At 32.4% G+C, this 22778-nt stretch overlaps 4 protein-coding genes and 2 pseudogenes across 16 annotated transcripts in view; 3 read left to right on the top strand and 3 right to left on the bottom strand.

Moving 5' to 3' along the window:
* The window catches only part of LOC146948746 (ethylene-insensitive protein 2.1-like), a 43042-nt gene that overhangs the window by 7278 nt on the left and 12986 nt on the right, over positions 1-22778 (top strand). The window contains exon 2 of the mRNA XM_085744964.1: positions 22575-22760. Within this exon, the coding sequence (XP_085601090.1) occupies positions 22575-22760 (186 nt within the window). The remainder of the gene's footprint in view (positions 1-22574; positions 22761-22778) is intronic.
* LOC146948751 (protein RDM16 pseudogene) lies at positions 23-5021 on the bottom strand (annotated as a pseudogene). Of its 11 annotated transcripts, none has more exons than XR_015026985.1 (5): positions 2775-5021; positions 2345-2483; positions 1906-2006; positions 1558-1817; positions 23-1414 (listed from the first exon to the last, which is right to left on the bottom strand). The product of XR_015026985.1 is annotated as a protein RDM16 pseudogene, transcript variant X6 (transcript). The 11 variants fall into 11 exon arrangements; XR_015026987.1 differs by having other exon boundaries at positions 1558-1718; XR_015026989.1 differs by having other exon boundaries at positions 1558-1718; positions 2345-2394.
* Positions 174-1251, bottom strand: LOC146948752 (uncharacterized; annotated as a pseudogene).
* LOC146948750 (uncharacterized) lies at positions 8230-11160 on the bottom strand. Of its 2 annotated transcripts, XM_085744947.1 has the most exons (3): positions 10872-11160; positions 10080-10121; positions 8230-8995 (listed from the first exon to the last, which is right to left on the bottom strand). In XM_085744947.1, the coding sequence occupies exon 3, from the start codon at positions 8993-8995 to the stop codon at positions 8525-8527; it is 471 nt and encodes a 156-aa protein (XP_085601073.1). In that variant the 5' UTR covers positions 10080-10121; positions 10872-11160; the 3' UTR covers positions 8230-8524. The 2 variants fall into 2 exon arrangements, with proteins under 2 accessions (XP_085601073.1, XP_085601072.1); XM_085744946.1 differs by lacking the exon at positions 10080-10121.
* On the top strand, positions 12623-14431 carry LOC146948749 (uncharacterized). The gene has a single exon (XM_085747692.1). It carries the CDS (start codon positions 13154-13156, stop codon positions 14429-14431), a length of 1278 nt encoding a protein of 425 aa, XP_085603818.1. The 5' UTR covers positions 12623-13153.
* On the top strand, positions 15198-19752 carry LOC146948748 (uncharacterized). Its single transcript, XM_085747691.1, has 4 exons — positions 15198-15258; positions 17253-17331; positions 18400-18512; positions 18560-19752. The coding sequence occupies exons 1-4, from the start codon at positions 15198-15200 to the stop codon at positions 19750-19752; spliced, it is 1446 nt and encodes a 481-aa protein (XP_085603817.1).

The raw sequence follows: 22778 nt of genomic DNA, 5'->3' as shown, positions 1-22778 counted from the left end.
CTTGATTCATTGTCGACTAAAATTTTGTCTGAACTTTTTTTTATTTTTTTTTTTAGCACCAAGATATATATTGTTGTTTTGGTCCAGAATTGATTGATTTTGCCACTGTTCTCCTTGTCCAAAAGGAAAAGGAATTGACAGTTGAAGATAACAATAAACTACTTATACTGAAGTTCAAAGCAAAAAAGAGACAGTAATTCTTTCATTACAAGACAAGGAAACCCAAAATTTGATATTTTTGTAACAATCCATCCGCAAGCATTCATAAATAAGTATTTTATAACTCTTCACTATAAGATCAAAACCATTCTGCCATCCTAGAAGTAACGGCTCTCAACTTGGAATAGACCTTTCCTGCTGGTGATCCCATAATTAGGTAACAAAGAGATCACCTTTTCCACGATTCTAGCCTTCGATGCATTTTCAATTGTAAACTTGGTTTTACCACCTTTTCCAGATAATCTTCCAATAGCACGTAACAAGTGATCACCTCGAAGTGTCTTAACATCCTTTGATCTCAAAGTACTCAACATAGAGCTCATCCAAACGCAGAATAGCAATAGCATCTATGACATCAAAACCCAACACGAAAGCATGGACAAAATCAGCACATTTTTGCAGGTTACTGATGTCAGGTGCATCGTGCCTTGTCTTCAGCTCAACTTTTCGACCCTTCAAATTCATTCGGATGTCAATTTTCATCTGCTCATATACGGGAGTATATATGTCCATCCAAACTTTCTTGAGAGGTGTATAACGATGTGGTGGAACTGATACCTTGTGAAACTGAACCTGAGCACCAGGCATCTCATGAGGTTTCAAAGACTCAAACTTTGGTTTTGGAGGCAAAACTTTGTGTTCAGATAGGACATTGTCAACTTCCATTGAAGATGATGCCATTGTGCAATTTGTTGGTGTTTCTGGTAGAAGACAAACTCCGATTGCGTTTCCCGGTGAGATTTTGGCTTTTACGGAGGCAGTGGAGTTGAGTGCGGCGAAGAGCAACTCCAAGTTGTGTCTGGCACAGAACGTCAAAACTGGAGAAAGAGCAACTTTTTTGTCTGAACTTAATAGAACCATGCTGGCCAATAAGTTCTTGTAGTAGTTGTCGGATTTTACCGGCGTGACAAAGTCTAGCACAAAAAGATTTTGGTCACCACTAGACCTAGGGCACTGAGTATATAATTGAGCTGCGTAGTTTTGGTCGAAAGTGAAATCTGATTTGCCATTCCCAGTTTGGTGTAGAGTCATTGTTTAAAGCTAGTGCACCGCGAATCTCCGATAGTGTGGCTACCAATAACATTTCAAGAAATTGTTTATGCCACTGATGCAACTATGTAAGAATCCAATACTCAAATGAAAAAAATAGTGAGAATTGGGTTGATCCATACGATATACAAGTGGTCAATCACAACTGCAACACAACCAATATTGAGACTACATCAGCTATATTTGACCATAATTTAAGTTATTGCTTATGTCTATCAGGCCCAATAGCATAAAGCAAGTATGTTTTGAAAACAATGAACATGTAATAGATAAGTACTAGGAGTTTACCAAATAGAACAACCAGATCAACAATGTTAAGTCCCTTAAGCTTGAACATGAAGCACATGGTGGGTATCATGAACATTGAACATGAACTTGGAGTAGCAAAAAGTATATTCTGGATGTATTGCTGGTATCAACGCCATATCCATCAATCCTTAGAGCTACTCCTTTTGTGGTGACCGATATTAAAGAAAAATACAATTTACTTCAGCAAAGTAATTTCTTCAAATATAGATAAACTTCAAATGAAAGGGGTTCCTAACAACCTGATGTATCAAAAAGGATAATAAAAAATAAATTAAACTTCGAATTCATGGCCAAATCCAATTAACAACAAAGTCAAAATACGCAAACCTTCATGATTGTGATATGAGAAGAGCATCAATTCTATCAATCTAAGATAAAATCATTAGAAGAAATGTCCTGGGCACCATAGTGGTTCATTCAGATAATGTCTGCAATTAATTAAGAATCGCTAGCTTTAAGCAGTTTAATGAAGTCAATCAACAATACACATTTGATAATTAAGAATCTCTACTGTAGTTAAAAGCTTTAAACTATCCATGTTGAACTCAATATATTTAGTAAATAGAGCAAAGAATAAAGCTAGTTAGAAAAAAGGCAATAGGAAGGCAATTATAAGAACACCACGGTAAGTTTAAACAAAGTACACACAGTCAAGATGAGTTTTCAGGCACACCATATTATTTCGGTCAGAATAAACATCTAAGGTTTAGGCAATTACATGAGTATAATTGCGACAATAGAAACATGCTTTAAAAACAATACCTACCTGAGACAAATCCCATGTGTATCAAGCCATCTATGAATGCTGAAATTCCACTGTGACATCAATAACTTATATCATTGCAAATATGATCAAAGAAGACCATCTAGAATCTAAGGATTTGAGCTGCTAGATAATAGATAAGCTACAGAGAGAGAGAGAGAGAGAGAGAGAGAGAGAGAGAGAGAGTCATCAAATTGAGATCAAATGAGTAAACCAAACATCTAATAAACAATGAGTATAAAAAAAAAAATAATGAATCTACATATTTGAAGCATAAAAATTGCCTTCACCGTTAAGAAATAATAAAAGCATACAAACCAATTAGAAAAGCTTCAAAGATTACCCAAAATACACTTTTGTGTCTTTTTATACTGTTTGCTAATATCACAATATTAATTCACCACTAGAAGCAATTGCATAACTGTTAACTCACCAAAAGACTGGATAGGCATCCTAATAATAATGCTAACCAAAAACATTAGAAGACAATTCAAACAGCATTGTCCTCTGTATAGTTGACAGCTTGGTCCCAATAATGAGGAACCCCAGCATCCACAAACACTTCACGAGCAGCTGCTTCAGTGATGCAGTCATGAACACTGAACCTATTGAAGCTCGATTTGGCAACACTTCCTTGCCACACCAGAACACATTTATTGGCATCTTCATCATCTTCTTTCTCCTTTGAAACATCAGTCCAATCAATACGTCTACGCATAAGTTTCCCATACCTCTTAATTGACTTGCTTCCACCTTCAACCACAACAACACTAATACCATCACAAATCACCGCACATCCAGTCAAACGATTTTCTTGAGCATTAACATCAACTCTATAGCGGGCCTTGGGATGAGAGAGGTCATTTACCCTGTAAAGTGAGACAGGTGTGTCCAATGTATTTGGGTCATAATACAACTTCCTTTCCTTCTTCTCACGCAGCTCAGCAGGAGTAAGCTTGCGTGCAATATTCCTATCTATGTGAGCCTGCTCACGCTCAGCAGCTGCATTACGTACTTCCTTTTCGAGCCGGGTGGGATCTTGAGTTGCTTGAGTCCCTAGTACCTTATGTAAATTACTCATCTTGACCTTTGGTTTTGGAGGTTCTATGACACCCTGTCTAATCATCTCCTGTCGCTCTTTCTCCTTAGCTATACACCTCTGGGTCCTTAGTTTTTTCTGCTCCTGTTTAGTTAGCTTGGGAGGTTGAGGTGGTGGAGGGGCGGGCTCAGCAGGCGGTTCAATAGGCCGAGGATGTTCCACATAAAAGTTGAATTTTTCCATTTTCAGTTTGCCTTCGTCACCTATAGAAGCGTTGGCAATGTCACTATAATTTCCAGAATGCAGAAGTGCCACGTCCCACCACTCAATATCTGGAATTGGGTCCTTCAGTTTTGCTTTCATTACAACTCTCTTTGTAATTTCTATTAAGTTCGGATTGATATCAGAAGCAGCCTTTGCCTTTGCTAGCTGTGCTTGTTTGGCCTTCTGCTCTTTTGCTTGAGCTTCTCCAAATTTACTCTTCAATTTTATTGATTCAGCATCTCTTGACCATTTTTCTTCCTCCACAAACAGAAAATTCATCCTCTTAGGCCGCAGGAGCTTTGTTTTGTCGATACCCATTCTCTCATCAAAATGAGGATTAGATTCAGGATTGACATCCAATACAGGTTTTAGTATTTCAAATGCATCTTTCTTGTGTTTATTAATGTTGACCTTTAATGTGCTAAGGTTGGTTGGCTTAGTAACATTAACAACATTTCCATGTTCATCTATTTCACGTCCCTGGGCGTCAAGACGAAGAACAGGAACCTTGGTTGGTTTCTGAGGGATAGTAACGTCTGGTGTAGCCTTATTCAACTGAGGAATTTTCTTCAGGTTCTCTGACAACAATTTATGCATTTGTAAAGCCGCCTTCTTAGCCTTTGCTAAGGCATCACTACTAGAGAGGCTTCCAAGTTTTCCAGCAGTTGTAGATGATGACCCATCTCCAGAATCCTCCTCATGAGACTTGTTATTTTCAATTGTAGTAGTAATCGAAGATAGCTTGGTAGGAAAGGAAGGAGGAGGGGCCAAAGATGTCAGAGCCACACTAGCAGCAGGTGATCCCTTATGCAGTGAATAATCACCATTAGTAATAGTAACTTCCTCCTTAACCCTAGCCTCATTATCATAATAATCCCCAAATCTCCTACGTTCCTTCTTTGCTTCACAAACCCTAATTCTCTTATCATCCAATTCCCGATCATAGCTATGTTCTCTATCTTTCCTCTTATGCGAGGAGTATGGTGGTTCCACTGAATCTTCCCTCTCTTCATCGCACTTCGATTTAGATCGATGATGGCAGTGGTCATCGGAATCGTGGCGGCTCCGATGATGGTTACGGTCGCGTTCTCTGTTTCGCATACTCGCGTCTCTATTTTCGGTCTAGGTAAAGCTTTTGTTTTATTATTAAGGTAGGTTAGCGATTTTTATAGGTACTCCAGTCCAGTCTGTTTAGTTTGATTTATTTATACTAAATCTTTTTAGATTCATTTAGTTTTTATTTTCCCAGATTTTGTTTCTTTTTATTTTAGATTAGATTTTATTTTCCTTGTTTTTAGGTTAGTTTTATTTTTGTTGGAAGAATAATATAGTCTCACATGATACCGGATAACATACTAATACAAGATGAAAATAATATTTAATTGTTTTTGAGGAATTCGCATCTCCCTTTCCTACTTATTATTACTAATTTAGAGACCCGGCGTTGCCCGGGTTAGATATTAAATAAGTTTTATAAGTTTGTGTGCACGAATACACGTGTCAGTATATTAGATTGAATTTATTTAAATTTACAATTATAATAATATCATAAAAATAAATATAAATATTTCAAAAAAATTAAAACTAAATATAAATGATGAGATGAATGTCCAATGCAAGAATAAAAAGTGTAACAAAATCAATAATGAATTAGTCCAAGTGGTAATAGTTTTGGGTCCTTTAAACATGGACTATTACTTTCCCACCCTATTGCCTTCTCCCGCGCCCTGTAAAATTTCTAAAAATGCCCTTGTGCATTCTAGATTTTAAAATTCGGATTCATGTTTACTATTTCGGATTTTACAATCCGGACAATTCTTATGTATAATCAGTCATCAGACTCTCTCACATTTCAACAGTTTTGAGTTTTCCTTTTAAAAACAACAAAAAAACAAAGTAAAAAATGCTAAAAACCTATCAAATAAAATCATAAAAATATAAAAATAGTACCAAAAAATTCTAAAAATCAAATAAAACTAATGGAAATTTTTTCAGATTTTTCTGAGAATATGAAAAATTAATAAAAATGAAAAATGGGTCTAAACGATGGAATTTTGGATTTTGAGGGCGGAGTCTCGTAAGAAGTCCCTTCTATGGGAGTCATGCTCCTTGAATTTTTTTTGATTTTCTGGGGATGTTTCGAAGCAATCCGATCAAGTAGCCCAAAAACCCGATTTTTGTTAAATAAAATATTGGTTTTTAAAAATAGAAAAAATAATAAAAATATTGAGAATGAATGTGGAAGTGACATGTGGCATAAAAAACCTTACTTTATATATATACTATTGATTGATTGATGTGTAGTTTGTTGAGATAAAAAATACTGAGTGCATAAGATCAAAAGTTTGTTGAGATATTTATGTTAAATAAAATAGAAAAAATAATAAAAATATCGAGAATGAATGTGGAAGTGACATGTGGCATAAAAAACCTTACTTTATATATATACTATTGATTGATTGATGTGTAGTTTGTTGAGATAAAAAATACTGAGTGCATAAGATCAAAAGTTTGTTGAGATATTTATGTTAAATAAAATAGAAAAAATAATAAAAATATCGAGAATGAATGTGGAAGTGACATGTGGCATAAAAAACCTTACTTTATATATATACTATTGAATGATTGATGTGTAGTTTGTTGAGATAAAAAATACTGAGTGCATAAGATCAAAAGTTTGTTGAGATATTTATGTTAAATAAAATAGAAAAAATAATAAAAATATCGAGAATGAATGTGGAAGTGACATGTGGCATAAAAAACCTTACTTTATATATATACTATTGATTGATTGATGTGTAGTTTGTTGAGATAAAAAATACTGAGTGCATAAGATCAAAAGTTTGTTGAGATATTTATGTTAAATAAAATAGAAAAAATAATAAAAATATCGAGAATGAATGTGGAAGTGACATGTGGCATAAAAAACCTTACTTTATATATATACTATTGAATGATTGATGTGTAGTTTGTTGAGATAAAAAATACTGAGTGCATAAGATCAAAAGTTTGTTGAGATATTTATGTTAAATAAAATAGAAAAAATAATAAAAATATTGAGAATGAATGTGGAAGTGACATGTGGCATAAAAAACCTTACTTTATATATATACTATTGATTGATTGATGTGTAGTTTGTTGAGATAAAAAATACTGAGTGCATAAGATCAAAAGTTTGTTGAGATATTTATGTTAAATAAAATAGAAAAAATAATAAAAATATCGAGCATGAATGTGGAAGTGACATGTGGCATAAAAAACCTTACTTTATATATATACTATTGATTGATTGATGTGTGATTTGTTGAGATAAAAAATACTGAGTGCATAAGATCAAAAGTTTGTTGAGATATTTATGTTAAATAAAATAGAAAAAATAATAAAAATATCGAGAATGAATGTGGAAGTGACATGTGGCATAAAAAACCTTACTTTATATATATACTATTGATTGATTGATGTGTAGTTTGTTGAGATAAAAAATACTGAGTGCATAAGATCAAAAGTTTGTTGAGATATTTATGTTAAATAAAATAGAAAAAATAATAAAAATATTGAGAATGAATGTGGAAGTGACATGTGGCATAAAAAACCTTACTTTATATATATATCAATGATTGATTGATGTATAGTTTGTTAAGATGAAAAATACTGAGTGCATAAGATCAAAAGTTTGTTGAGATATTTATGTTAAATAAAATAGAAAAAATAATAAAAATATTGAGAATGAATGTGGAAGTGACATGTGGCATAAAAAACCTTACTTTATATATATACTATTGATTGATTGATGTGTAGTTTGTTGAGATAAAAAATATTGAGTGCATAAGATCAAAAGTTTGTTGAGATATTTATGTTAAATAAAATAGAAAAAATAATAAAAATATTGAGAATGAATATGGAAGTGACATGTGGCATAAAAAACCTTACTTTATATATATACTATTGATTGATACTATTGATTGATTGATGTGTAGTTTGTTGAGATAAAAAATACTGAGTGCATAAGATCAAAAGTTTGTTGAGATATTTATGTTAAATAAAATAGAAAAAATAATAAAAATATCGAGAATGAATGTGGAAGTGACATGTAGCATAAAAAACCTTACTTTATATATATACTATTGATTACGAATAATTAAAAAATAATAATAATATTCACATCAGTCATTAATTCCAATTATAACTTGCTATTTCCGATTTGGTTTCATGTCGCATGGTAGAATGCACCATATGTTTTTTATACTATGTTATTTATCTATCTATTTGTCTAGTATACCAATTTGTGGCGATAAAAGGATGGTTTATCGACTTTGCAGTGCCTAGCTCCCATAAAAAAGGATTATAACCACAACAATCATACCATATATGTAACGCCCCATTTTCCATAACGTTAGAAAATGGTGTTACGTCTTAATACTTAAGTGTCTAACGCGAATTAAGTTCATAAAACTTACTTTTACTAGTAAATTAATTTGGTTACTAAAAATTTAATTTAAATAAATATCTTTCTTGCATTTTTTTTTTTTTAAATAAAAGTCTTAGCTCTTGATCGTAAAACATAAAAATAAATAAAACACAAGGATATAAAATATGCATCAATATATTCTACACGACGTTAATTATCTTGCCCTTAGGCTTACATACTCAGGCTTGTCAGGGTTAGTTAGATATTTTACAACACCTGCAAGTTAATACTTCTCACTTAAGTCAACCTAATTAAACATAACCATCTGTCATGCTCTTTGACACCTAGAAGCCACTACCACATAAGAGGAGGTCACGTGAGCGTAGAGTTATTTAGTCTACTAAGTACTAGAATTAGCTCCACAACTTTAACCCACTAAAAGTTAATATCTACATAATTAGAACAAAATCTTCTAACAACCATTCGGGAGATCTTCATTAGCACCACCAACACCAAGGTCTTCAGAGGGATCCACTTCATCTCCAGCACGTCCACTCACCTCCACATCAGTCACGGTCATGTCTGCTCCATCCTCCTCGGGATCATTCTCAAAATGATAAACAACGGGGGGACGCACACTAATGCGAGCGGTACGACGAAAACGAGGCCTTGGTCCTCTAGCCCTTTCAGAGGTCGAATTCTCCCTAGCTCTATCAAGACCTAATGTACTAATCATCCTCTCTAATGGTAACACTACCTCCAAGGTAACATGATGAATGACAGATGACACCACTAAACCTCTTATTCCTTCGGTTGTCCTAACCAACCCTGTGAAAGTCAGAGTTTGGGATGCCCTATCCAACTCCCAAACCCCATCACCTATCTCCTCTAAACACTCAATCTTGCGGGTTCCCGAGTGATTCAGTAACTCTCCCGGCATCATCTGCAAATTGTAAGGGTGAAATACTCGCACACAAGGTTAACTAAATGCTTAATAATATTACATGATGATATATAATATTTTATAGTTACATATAATGTTTTTCAAATAAAGAAATATATAACAAAATTATACATGTAATTTCTTTCACTATTAAATCCTACAAAAATTTAAATAACCACATAGAAATTAAATAATCACAAGAAAATATAAATCAATTGAGGACACAAAAATTTATGGCAACCACACACATCAAAGTTAGTCAAAACAAAGATCACTTAACACTTTATCATAATCAATACAAAGGTTATAGTTTTGACTTGTTAGTAGCATCTTGGTTAAACCTACTCCATGGAGACCTCTATTATGAGTGTAAGGCCGTCTCAACTGCCATAACATGATTGTTTGCAACGAGTAGATATATAATCTCTACTCCAACCATTCTGGCCCGATCGCTGCACCTTATTATAGATAGTCCTGCACAGTCAGGTATCACTGCGTCGGGTATTATGATTTCCTCCAGTTAGAGAAGCTATCACTAACTATTGGTAGGAGTTCAAAACGCCTGTGATCCCCAGAAGGTCTGTAGTCGACCCAACCGAACCTATCCTCAGTCTTATATACGTTATCGTATTATAAGAAACAACCTGTATTACTCTTTACAAAAATTATTATTTTTGTAAATCTTCAACACAACTGTTTTCATCAACAATCAACTTAACAATTTAATTGTCAAAAGTCATAAATGTACCTCAAGAGAAATTTCTTCAAATAAAATTAATAATAATAACTGTGAGTTAGTTATAAGATAAATAAATTAAGAAAAATATATTATATATACTTACAATACCACGTTTAACTGATTACTTATCATATATATATGTATGCATAATATTTAGAATGTTTTCTAGAATTTCTTCTTTCTACTTACTGTCCGTTTCAATAAATAATATAAATAATCAAATTTGCTCATTAATAATATATATTTAAAACAGATTAATACTACAATTAAATACACAAATTTTCTTAATCTCATGTGATAATATACATATATATCTTGGGCGTTCTCTAAAGTATATCCCCTTACCTTTCAGCATTTCAAAACTTGAGTAATCACCTTCTTCAACACCTAATTACTCATCAAAATAATTATCTCTTAACTAATTATCATTGAAATAAACACGAAAATTATTAAATGCTAAAAGTTAAGGTAATTTTAATAATTATAGAGTTGACCATAAATTTGGAACGTAACAACATTAACATTGAAAAAATTCTAGAGACACTTTTCCAATAGCTATAATGAACTAGTTTAATCAATTTTTTTTACTAGTTTTAACCCAATCTTCCAGAAATAATTATGAGTTATCAAAACTTTTAAAAATAACTTCTAATACCTACTATTTTATTTTTATAGTTTCTAGTGTCTAATTTATAAACAAAAACATCAACGGTAGATTATTTCATTTATCTATATCAATAGATACAACTTAATTAAATCTACATAATTAATATAATCAAGTGTTTAAACTCCTAAATTAAATAAATAATTTCTTGTTACTAATAAAAAAATGATTATTCCCTTTTAATCAGCTCTATCACTAAAATATGGCTAAGTTAAAACATAACTCATTTCATTTTATTTTATTTGTGAAGATCTAGTGAGATTTATAGTTTTGGTTCTCTATGGCATAGGTAAAATATTAATTTCAACAAAAATTTATTGAAAGACCAAACTATTTTCTAGTGGTTAGCTAAGTTACATGAAGAAACATTTTGGACTAAAATAATACAAACAAAACAAAGGAATAAAAGAACTAGTTTATTTTTGGAATATTAAACAAAGTAGTTAAAAAGAGTAGAGAGAACTAAGAGTTACCTAGTTTTAATTATGTTGTTGTGTATGTGCAAGCTTGTGATTAACAAAGAATACAAGATGCCTATTTATAGCAAAACAAGTGAAATCTTTTGTGGTGCAAAGAAACAACACGTGTTTAGTTCATTCACAGTAAGAGATATGCTTAAGTTGCTAATTCAGTAAAATTCATGCATGCCACGCCATTGGATAAGCTAATTCTTATCAGCATAGTGTACATTCTTATCTAATACTTTTTTTAAAAAAATAATCATAAATAATATAATTAATCATATAATCCTATCATATATATTTTTCTGGTTTCAAAAATATATTTATTTATTTATTTCGGTAATAAAATTTATACAGTCGAGAAAATCGCTGTCCGAAATCCGGTAGAATTTTAAGCCGAAATTTTTAACATAGCCTGTTATAATATTATAGTTCTAATATATAACATTATTTTTCCTAAATTCACTTTCTAGAAAAGAATTTAATTATCAGTTAATTCAGAGTAAAATACTGCAAAACACACTAAATAATGCATAAAAAAATAGGGTGTCACAATATACGAGACATAAAAAAACCAAGAAATTTAGGAAAAAAATGTTTCATATTAATCAGTCTCTGATACCATATTATGAATTGTAAAATGTGTATTACTGAATGAGTAAAATGATGTTACAATGAGGTTATATAGTTAGCTGATGCTGCATACTAAGTAAACCTGATATAGCATACGACAGATAAAATGTTAACTAAGGCTAAACCTAAGGTACTTGCAAGCTAAGCTATCATGTCAACTGTGTTGTTGACATGGTTATTAGGATCTTGTAATAATACTCCTTCAAAAAAAAAAAAGGATCTGGTAATAATACTGTAAGCAACAATTCTTATGAATAAAACTAGATGTTGCTTGTGTTTTAAATCTAGTACCTTTTGAATTTTCTTTAGTTAGGCATACCTATTCTATCGATGAATGGTTGAGGTTTGTAACAAAAACTATAAAAGGTGCAAGTGTGACTTAGAGATACATAAACCATTCTCAAATCAATTACACGTTTCCTATCAAATGTTATTTTTCCTTCTATAGTTAATTTTAATTAGCAATGCTTTTATTTCCATGTACTTCTAAAAATGTATATAAATAGACTTCCCAATTCACATGTATCATCATCATTGCATTCCAAAACATTTTGCTTATGTTTTTAATTCGAATGTATTAATTTTCTTTGTGGGTTTCTCATATATTAGTATAATTAGTATAAGAGTCGGGATGCTCTATAAAAAAAAATATAAGAGTTAAGATCCGTTTATGTCAAATCCTTACCGTCCATATCATTGAATTTAAAGGGCAGAAATTACTCATTAAAATGTACAACTTGATGTAACAATTCATTCATAAGCAATATAATTTTCATTTCACTTTTATATATTTTTTCTCTCTTAATTATGAGTTCTCATAGTAATCTGAAATATAATTTAGACTACCCAAAAATCTTTGTAATTGGGTTTTGTCAGTAATAATGTTGGGAAATTTTGAAGCAAATTCAATACTCCTATGAATGGGAACAATAGTTCCTCTATCAATCTCATGACCTAGAAATCTGATTCTAGTTTGGAAAATCTTCATTTTTGGGGCTGAAACAACTAACCCACTGCGTTTAATGACATCTTTAAAAAAATTAAATGCTTAAAATGTTGTTCTATAGTCTTAGAAAATACTAAAACATCATCAATATAAACAATTATAAAATCAGAGTAAGGGTTGAAAATATCGTTCATAGTATTTTGAAATTCAGAGGGGGCATTTTTAAGCCCAAAAGGCATAACAAGCCATTCAAAATGTCCAAAGGGGACAGTAAAACAGTTTTATGTTTACATTGTTTATCTTTGGCTAACCCTAAATATTTCAAAATAGTTGAAACTGATGCTTCTAATTTAGGTTACGGAGGAATTTTAAAGCAGGTTATACCCGAAACCAATAAAGAAGTCTTAGTTCGCTTTACTTCTGGAAAGTGGAATTCCACTCAAGCTAATTATTCTACGATTAAAAAAGAAATGCTCTCTATTATAAAATGCATTTCTAAATTTCAAAGTGATCTTTTAAATCAAAAGTTCTTACTTAGAATTGATTGCAGTTCTGCTAAATCTATCATTGAAAAGGATGTTAAAAACCTTGTTGCAAAGCAAATCTTTGCAGGATGGCAAGCTCAATTATCTGCCTTTGAATTTGATATTCAATATATTAAAGGTGAAAATAATTCACTTGCTGATTACTTGACCCGTGAATTTTTGCAGGGAGGATGACAACCCCTTATTGGGGCAGAGGAGGTCGTGGTCAATATGGCCGCGGTCGTGAATTTGGGAGTAGTAATATACTACCTCACTCGGAATCTAATGCTCCCCTAATAGGGGATTGGACTACGGTTCCATATAATAGAGGAAGGCAACTACCTCAAAAGAAAAATGAAGCATCTTCTTCATCCTCAAGTAAGATAATATCTTACAAACAAATAGCTCTTGAGGAACCATCTCAAGAGAATATTTCTGAATTTTTTGCAAATCCGGTCACAGAAGAAGTTATGCATATTGATAACGAAGATCTTTCTTTGACTAATAATGATAGTTGGTCAATTAAAGAAAGGTATCTTGAATCTAGAGGATACCCTGGTCTTTATGGTAAGGCTAGACCTAATTTAGAAATTCTTTTACTAGCTACTAGATCAGTAACTATTACTCATAATTATCATAACAAAAATCCTGCAAGCTTCATTAGCTTCTCAAAATGCCATATCAACAAGATATTGCCACCTAAAGATTGGGGTCTTAATCCGAATAATGAAAAGGCCATAAAGATTGATGAAAGTAAAAATATTTACTTCAACTATTGGGATTATATTCATGCATTTACACATGCATTTTATTACCAGAACCCAAAGAATAAACATTCATGGTTCTTTTCTATTAATCCAGATATTGTAGAAAAACCCATTCCAACTTGGTTTTTCAACTGGTGGTTAAAATTTGGGCCATCTTTGGAAATTCTTCTAGAAGAATTACAAAATTTGTACACTAAATGGTGTGATAAAAGTCCTTTAATTGCAAAGGTAACATCTAGTAAGATGTTTTATGGACAATGTCCATGTCTTTATTTTAGCAAATTTCAAATTCCATGGATTTGGAGATGGGATTTAACTATTGCCAGAGATAAGCATAATATGCCCATTATTCAAAGAACTTTCTTTTACAAATGGTGGACAAATATGAGTCATGAAGATATTAAAACCATAGCTAATAATATTAGCCACTCTATCAAAATTGAAGAAACCAAAACTGATTCAGAAAAAAGTTCTCAAAATTTTCATATTGAGGAAATAAAAGGGTATTATCAGAAGAAATATCCTCAAGAAAAGGAAGAACAGATCAAGAACCGTGTTCTTGATTATATGAAAAAACAACTTTTTAGCTCATTTCCAACCAGGAATGCCTCTACTGAAGATGGAATGTCCACTTCTTCTCTTGGATCAAAAGATTTTGATGAAGATTTGGCAGGAGAATCTCAGCCGAAGATGAACCAATAATGGAAGAATTTTGGGATTCCTTAAAACGCTAAGTTAAGCACTGCGTCATTGCATGCGTCACCATTTGCAATCAATTAAATTATTGGTGGATGAATGAGTCACCGACAAGATTTTAACGGAAAAGAATCTTTTCCTTTCTCTTTTTGAATTTTTCGTTTTTAGTTTGTCGTTTTGTTATCATTGTAAAAGTGTCGATGAGTTTTGATATTGGAACAAGTGAAATTAGACGAGGATTGCGAAACATGATAATAGTCTAGCAAACCTTGAGACAATAAAATTTCATTCTTCAAGGATTTCAATAGCAATCAACCATGAGAATAAGCGTGGTTGCTAGAGAAACACACTCATTGAAACCGAAAGGAGATGTGATAGGTCAAAGAGAAACTTGTCTTTAAAAATAGGTCCAACATAAAGTTCTAGATTTAAGGTTTGGTTTGTGAAGGATTTGTCACCATGACGAACCAATAATGCGTTTTTTATTATCATATTTTTTTAAAAACAAAATACAAAATCTTTCAACTTGAACTCTTCTCTGATCCTTATTGAAAGTTAATTGAATTCATAACTTCAACGATATCTTTTATTACTACATCGGTAAACCGTGCCAGTTTTGCCAAAGGATATGATGTGATTTTGTTGAAGTTTTTGTGAGCTAGAGAGTTTAAGGTGAATGAAACATTTGAGATGTTGAAAAAGACACTTAAATGGAGGAAGGAAATGAAGATTGATTCTGTTTTGGTTGAAGATTTTGGCTTCTGCTGATTATATGAACGATGTTGACCGTGAAGGACACCCTGTGTTTTACAACATCTATAGTGTGTTGGATGGTAAGAGATTTATCAAAAGACTTTCGGGACTGAGGAAAAGAGAAGTTAGTTTTTGAGATGGAGGTGTTATGTAAATATATATATATATATATATATATATATATATATATATATATATATATATATATATATATTTTTGCCACAGGAGGAGGACCATTCTTGTAGGCCATATTATTCTGGTTTGAGATTGGACTTTTCTTAGTAGGATCTCTCGAATCCTTCTTATCTGAAGGTTTTTCTGAATATCCCAAATTATCATTATTTCCTGAATTCATTTTGGTATGTAAATATTTGGTTGAAACAATGTGCTAGATATTTGTTTATTTTTGGAATGCCTTTCTTTGAAGACTAGTATGATTATATATATACTAAGCTAGTGATGCATGCATGGTGAATTTTACGAGTAATGTACAATGTAATTGATGGTAAGTTTAAGCACATGCATTTGATAATTTCACAAAACCACACGAAACATAGTGTAGACGTTGAGGTTTGAATGTCATGACCTAAGTCTAATTGATTTAAATTAGTGTGAAACTTCACTGTCACCCTTCATTTTGATCATATTTACCACCATGGTCGTGGTGAAGTTATTTATTATCCTGTGTTTCCCTTCTTATCAATACACAAAAATTGAAAGAATGCAATGAAATTCCTAATGAACAGAGAATGAATTTTCTTGGTATTTGCGAGAAAAAATGTACACACCGAAATTTTCTGGATAGGATATATGAATATGTGATCAAACGAAGGTTTCACACTAAATTAAATCATTTAGACTCGGTCTCAACTACACTCTGTTTCTTGTGGTTTAAGAAATATATATCATATACATGTTGCTTAAACTTACCATCAATTACACTCTGTTTCTTGTATATTTCCATTTAAACTCTTATGAAAAAAAGAGAATATTTCCTGAAATTTGTTCATTATCTTCTGTTTTTGTTATTTTTTGACAATAAATATAAATGATAAAGACTTCAAAGTTATTAGTACTATGTTCCATCCTCTCAGCAGAACAACAACTTGGATCCAAAATTAAGGATTAAAGAAGAAATACCACATTCTGCCGCCAACGTCACCAGTGGCGTTGCTAGGACCCTGGATCAGGGGTTCAAGCGATGAATGAAAATATGATTTATTGTTTCAACGTTGAATCTTAAAACAAAATATAATTTTTGAAATCAAAACACATCTTTTTCGGTGCAAAAAATCATAATTTTTATCGCAAAATGTTATTTATATTATATAAATAATATGTATATAAAAAATAAATTGTAATCAAAATAACAAACATATTCTACAATTTTCATTACGTCGTTTCATCTTATGAAATCGTTGAATAATCAACTTATTATCTATGTTATCGAACACATCGTCTCTCAATATAAGTCATGAGATAATCAGTCATTTGTTGCCTCCATTTGATTACGCAACATAGTCTTCATGAGTTATTCTGAAGATCACGCCGGTGGTTTGAGTTTGATCAGATCACGCCGCCGCGATTGGCTCTTATTGATCTGATTGGAATTTCCGGTTTCCAGTCATTTGACAGTAAAACAGTTTTATGTTTACATTGTTTATCTTTGGCTAACCCTAAATATTTCAAAATAGTTGAAACTGATGCTTCTAATTTAGGTTACGGAGGAATTTTAAAGCAGGTTATACCCGAAACCAATAAAGAAGTCTTAGTTCGCTTTACTTCTGGAAAGTGGAATTCCACTCAAGCTAATTATTCTACGATTAAAAAAGAAATGCTCTCTATTATAAAATGCATTTCTAAATTTCAAAGTGATCTTTTAAATCAAAAGTTCTTACTTAGAATTGATTGCAGTTCTGCTAAATCTATCATTGAAAAGGATGTTAAAAACCTTGTTGCAAAGCAAATCTTTGCAGGATGGCAAGCTCAATTATCTGCCTTTGAATTTGATATTCAATATATTAAAGGTGAAAATAATTCACTTGCTGATTACTTGACCCGTGAATTTTTGCAGGGAGGATGACAACCCCTTATTGGGGCAGAGGAGGTCGTGGTCAATATGGCCGCGGTCGTGAATTTGGGAGTAGTCAAATGTTATTTTTCCTTCTATAGTTAATTTTAATTAGCAATGCTTTTATTTCCATGTACTTCTAAAAATGTATATAAATAGACTTCCCAATTCACATGTATCATCATCATTGCATTCCAAAACATTTTGCTTATGTTTTTAATTCGAATGTATTAATTTTCTTTGTGGGTTTCTCATATATTAGTATAATTAGTATAAGAGTCGGGATGCTCTATAAAAAAAAATATAAGAGTTAAGATCCGTTTATGTCAAATCCTTACCGTCCATATCATTGAATTTAAAGGGCAGAAATTACTCATTAAAATGTACAACTTGATGTAACAATTCATTCATAAGCAATATAATTTTCATTTCACTTTTATATATTTTTTCTCTCTTAATTATGAGTTCTCATAGTAATCTGAAATATAATTTAGACTACCCAAAAATCTTTGTAATTGGGTTTTGTCAGTAATAATGTTGGGAAATTTTGAAGCAAATTCAATACTCCTATGAATGGGAACAATAGTTCCTCTATCAATCTCATGACCTAGAAATCTGATTCTAGTTTGGAAAATCTTCATTTTTGGGGCTGAAACAACTAACCCACTGCGTTTAATGACATCTTTAAAAAAAATTAAATGTTTAAAATGTTGTTCTATAGTCTTAGAAAATACTAAAACATCATCAATATAAACAATTATAAAATCAGAGTAAGGGTTGAAAATATCGTTCATAGTATTTTGAAATTCAGAGGGGGCATTTTTAAGCCCAAAAGGCATAACAAGCCATTCAAAATGTCCAAAGGGGACAGTAAAACAGTTTTATGTTTACATTGTTTATCTTTGGCTAACCCTAAATATTTCAAAATAGTTGAAACTGATGCTTCTAATTTAGGTTACGGAGGAATTTTAAAGCAGGTTATACCCGAAACCAATAAAGAAGTCTTAGTTCGCTTTACTTCTGGAAAGTGGAATTCCACTCAAGCTAATTATTCTACGATTAAAAAAGAAATGCTCTCTATTATAAAATGCATTTCTAAATTTCAAAGTGATCTTTTAAATCAAAAGTTCTTACTTAGAATTGATTGCAGTTCTGCTAAATCTATCATTGAAAAGGATGTTAAAAACCTTGTTGCAAAGCAAATCTTTGCAGGATGGCAAGCTCAATTATCTGCCTTTGAATTTGATATTCAATATATTAAAGGTGAAAATAATTCACTTGCTGATTACTTGACCCGTGAATTTTTGAAGGGAGGATGACAACCCCTTATTGGGGCAGAGGAGGTCGTGGTCAATATGGCCGCGGTCGTGAATTTGGGAGTAGTAATATACTACCTCACTCGGAATCTAATGCTCCCCTAATAGGGGATTGGACTACGGTTCCATATAATAGAGGAAGGCAACTACCTCAAAAGAAAAATGAAGCATCTTCTTCATCCTCAAGTAAGATAATATCTTACAAACAAATAGCTCTTGAGGAACCATCTCAAGAGAATATTTCTGAATTTTTTGCAAATCCGGTCACAGAAGAAGTTATGCATATTGATAACGAAGATCTTTCTTTGACTAATAATGATAGTTGGTCAATTAAAGAAAGGTATCTTGAATCTAGAGGATACCCTGGTCTTTATGGTAAGGCTAGACCTAATTTAGAAATTCTTTTACTAGCTACTGGATCAGTAACTATTACTCATAATTATCATAACAAAAATCCTGCAAGCTTCATTAGCTTCTCAAAATGCCATATCAACAAGATATTGCCACCTAAAGATTGGGGTCTTAATCCGAATAATGAAAAGGCCATAAAGATTGATGAAAGTAAAAATATTTACTTCAACTATTGGGATTATATTCATGCATTTACACATGCATTTTATTACCAGAACCCAAAGAATAAACATTCATGGTTCTTTTCTATTAATCCAGATATTGTAGAAAAACCCATTCCAACTTGGTTTTTCAACTGGTGGTTAAAATTTGGGCCATCTTTGGAAATTCTTCTAGAAGAATTACAAAATTTGTACACTAAATGGTGTGATAAAAGTCCTTTAATTGCAAAGGTAACATCTAGTAAGATGTTTTATGGACAATGTCCATGTCTTTATTTTAGCAAATTTCAAATTCCATGGATTTGGAGATGGGATTTAACTATTGCCAGAGATAAGCATAATATGCCCATTATTCAAAGAACTTTCTTTTACAAATGGTGGACAAATATGAGTCATGAAGATATTAAAACCATAGCTAATAATATTAGCCACTCTATCAAAATTGAAGAAACCAAAACTGATTCAGAAAAAAGTTCTCAAAGTTTTCATATTGAGGAAATAAAAGGGTATTATCAGAAGAAATATCCTCAAGAAAAGGAAGAACAGATCAAGAACCGTGTTCTTGATTATATGAAAAAACAATTTTTTAGCTCATTTGTCAAAGATAAATATTAAAAATACGGGACAGATATTTGTAACTGGTATTTAAAAATAATTCTATTTCAAAGTCTAGATTTCCAACCCCATCTCCCGCCACAAACTAACTAACTTGGTTGTCTGAATTGATTCTGAAACACCAATCAAGCCCAATGACACTGTCAATAGATATCAAGTGAAGGAAGAATTCAAGGCAACATTAAAAAAATTATTCACAAATATGAAGATATTGCAAATGATTGCATAGAAAAAAGTGTGAAATATTTTTCAACGTTGTTGGAATTATGTGAAATCATATTAGAGTTGAAAATAAACAATTTGATCAAAGTCTTGGAAATAAATATTTGTCTTGTTGATGTAATAAGGATTAAGAACGTGAAAGTTGACCGGCTTTTCAAGAGGATAACTAGGGTACTTGAGTTAAAGAAGACTCTTAAGCAACTAGAACTTTTACCCGTGCTACCGCCCGGGTCATAAACAATGGAGAAACTAATATATTGCAATATGATCCATTACATAGATAAGAAAAGCTAATATTTTTTAATGATTAATCTTTCTCGTTTTATTTGTTTGGTTCTATTTATAAGAGGTAAACAATTACTTTTTTGTCAATTTATGAATCTTGTTATTAATACATTTAATTTAATACAAAATAAATCTTTTCCCAAATTTCACAAAGGGCCAAGTCTAATTGTTACAATAAATCCTTAAGCTTTATTCCTTATGCCGTTTTTGATATTCTTGGTCATTCCTTTTTGCGGCAATAATAGAGAGGCTGAACTATGGCTACAATGCCTCCATTAAACAAATATCACCTAAGTTTCTTCCTTATGATGTAATACAATGTGATGCAATTACCTATACAACTTATCCAAAAAAGACCATTTAGCTTCTCGGTTTTTTGGCATCACTCTTTGGAAAATTTGGCAGGGTAGAAATCATGTGGTTTTTCAAAAAAAGCAATTTGATCCGATGCTGATAGCCTTGGCAGCTGCTGAATTCACAGGTGAATTTATCAGTGCGAACAAAATTGAAAGGGCAGCAGCCCCTGCTGCATAACCTGTCGAAAATTGGTGTCCTCCACCCGTTGGCATGCTGAAGTTGAAGATGTTATGGTGAATGCTTGTGGAACTACCTAAAATTCCTAGTGTAGTTGGACTGCAAGGACCTTCAAGAAGGCGGAAGACATTCCGAGGGCTGAAGGGGTTGAGGGGTATACTTGTGGATTACTCTAAAAGCCAAAGGTGATTGGGCACAAGTAGATCTTCAAGGAAGCGGGAGATGTCTCGTATTGAAGAGATTGTGGTATAGTCTTGAAGAACTACCTGGAATTCCTAGCGTAGTTGGACTACAAGCATCTTCGAGAAGGCGAAAGACATTCCGATGGCTGAAGAGGTTAGAGTGTAAACTTGTGGAGCTACTTGGTGTAGTGGGAAGCAAGGGAAAGAGTAGCAAGGTAGTTGATGGTTTGGCATCATCACTAATTTGGAGTCAAGATGGAGATTGTTGTGAAAGTGCCTCAAAATTGAAGAAATTGGAATTCTGGTAGCAAAAAATCGGTGGCCGATTTTCAGAGCACGGTGGCCGATTTTGGACTCTGTTTTTTTGTCTGTTGGTTCTGCAAAAATCGGTGGCCGATTTGGTGAGCACGGTGGCCGATTTTGACAGCAGAAAATAAAATAGACACGTATTTTCGGGCCTAGATTTGTTCTTTTAATATAAATATAGACATTGTATCAGTGTAAACCTTGAGATAGAGGGGGCTGAAACAAGGGTTTAAAAAGGCAACAACAAAACTAAGGTTTGTATAGAGTTTGTCTCTTTGGAACAAACACTAGGGTTTGAGGGTTGATTCACCTTGGGAAACACTATTAGGATTGTCTCTTGGTTACAGGAAGAGGCTGGGATTTGGGTAGAATTAGGCGGGAGACTTATTCTTGTAACCCATTGAATTCTCTTTTGTAACGTTACTCATCATATAGTGGAACGGAGGGCTGCTCTCTCCCTCAGACTAGGTCAATTTGGACCGAACTGGGTCAACAAATTCTTGTGTTCTCTATTCTTTTCTCTCTCGCTGTTTTCTACTTTTCGCTTGTGTTTATAATTGTTCCATACACTTTGTTTTAATTGCTTGATTATTCCTTGCTCCACACATCAAGTTTGTTATTGGTGTGTTTTCTCATCGAATTCGCAACACACTTATTATTCTAACTTGGTTTTGTGTACTTGTTTCAAGAATGTTGTACAGTGACTGGTTCTTTTGATTTTGTATCGCTACAATTATATCACTAAATCCTCGTTTTGTCTAATAACATTTGAATATTATTTGTGCACTTGCATATTTGAATTGAATGGTCAAGACCAAAATAAAAAATGCTTAAAATTCTCATTTTATTTTTTTAGAAATCCATACGATACAAGTAGTTATGAAGGGTCTTTAATAAATATTTAATAGGATTTTTAGATTCATGCCTTTCAATTCTCTTACTACGAGAATGTTCATCATGTCTTACCAGAGGAAGATAGGAAATGAACTTGGAACATTGTGATGGTACATTTTAAATGGGAAAAAATGTGTTTTACAAATTCTCAAACTTATGGCCCTTCAAAGATAGTTTTTTTTGCATACAGAATTTAGTGTAAGTCCCCAGTAGGTTTCTTATAAATAATTATAATTAAATTCACCAATATCTTGATCAATGTGGATTTTTCTCATAAGATAAGTTCTCTCACACTTTTCATCAGTCATGCACCTAGAGGGGAAAATTGCATATCATGTTCTGTCATTTTGGTTGCAACTTTGAGTTTTGTCAATATGATATTTCATTTTCTTTTTGCAGTGGCATCAGGGACCAGCAAACATTTCTAAAGATGCATTGTGTCATAACCATTTTTTGGCCATCTTATGTGTCTTCAGTGGCCTTTATTTGGTAAATAATATTCTGATGACCACCTCAGCAAATGAGTTCTACAGTACAGGTCCTGTTTTGCTTACTTTTCAGGATGCGCTGTCACCAATGGAACAGGTATCCTTTTTTTTTTAA

The sequence above is a fragment of the Medicago sativa genome, chromosome 2 (assembly GCF_051527215.1).
Source record: "Medicago sativa cultivar Bolivia chromosome 2, Bolivia_mono, whole genome shotgun sequence".
In the NCBI taxonomy this organism is placed as follows: Eukaryota; Viridiplantae; Streptophyta; class Magnoliopsida; order Fabales; family Fabaceae; genus Medicago; species Medicago sativa.
This window is presented reverse-complemented; position numbering and strand designations above follow the sequence as displayed.

What these genes read in the sequence shown, in the direction of transcription:
- LOC146948750 (XM_085744947.1), bottom strand. Translation starts at nt 8,995, where the DNA reads ATGATGCCGGGAGAGTTACTGAATCACTCGGGAACCCGCAAGATTGAG.
- LOC146948749 (XM_085747692.1), top strand. Translation starts at nt 13,154, where the DNA reads ATGACAACCCCTTATTGGGGCAGAGGAGGTCGTGGTCAATATGGCCGC.
- LOC146948748 (XM_085747691.1), top strand. Translation starts at nt 15,198, where the DNA reads ATGAACGATGTTGACCGTGAAGGACACCCTGTGTTTTACAACATCTAT. An exon ending in GAATTTGGGAGTAGTCAAAT is followed by an intron (nt 17,332 to 18,399) that starts GTTATTTTTCCT and finishes AATTGATTGCAG; the next exon opens with TTCTGCTAAATCTATCATTG. An exon ending in TGATATTCAATATATTAAAG is followed by an intron (nt 18,513 to 18,559) that starts GTGAAAATAATT and finishes GAATTTTTGAAG; the next exon opens with GGAGGATGACAACCCCTTAT.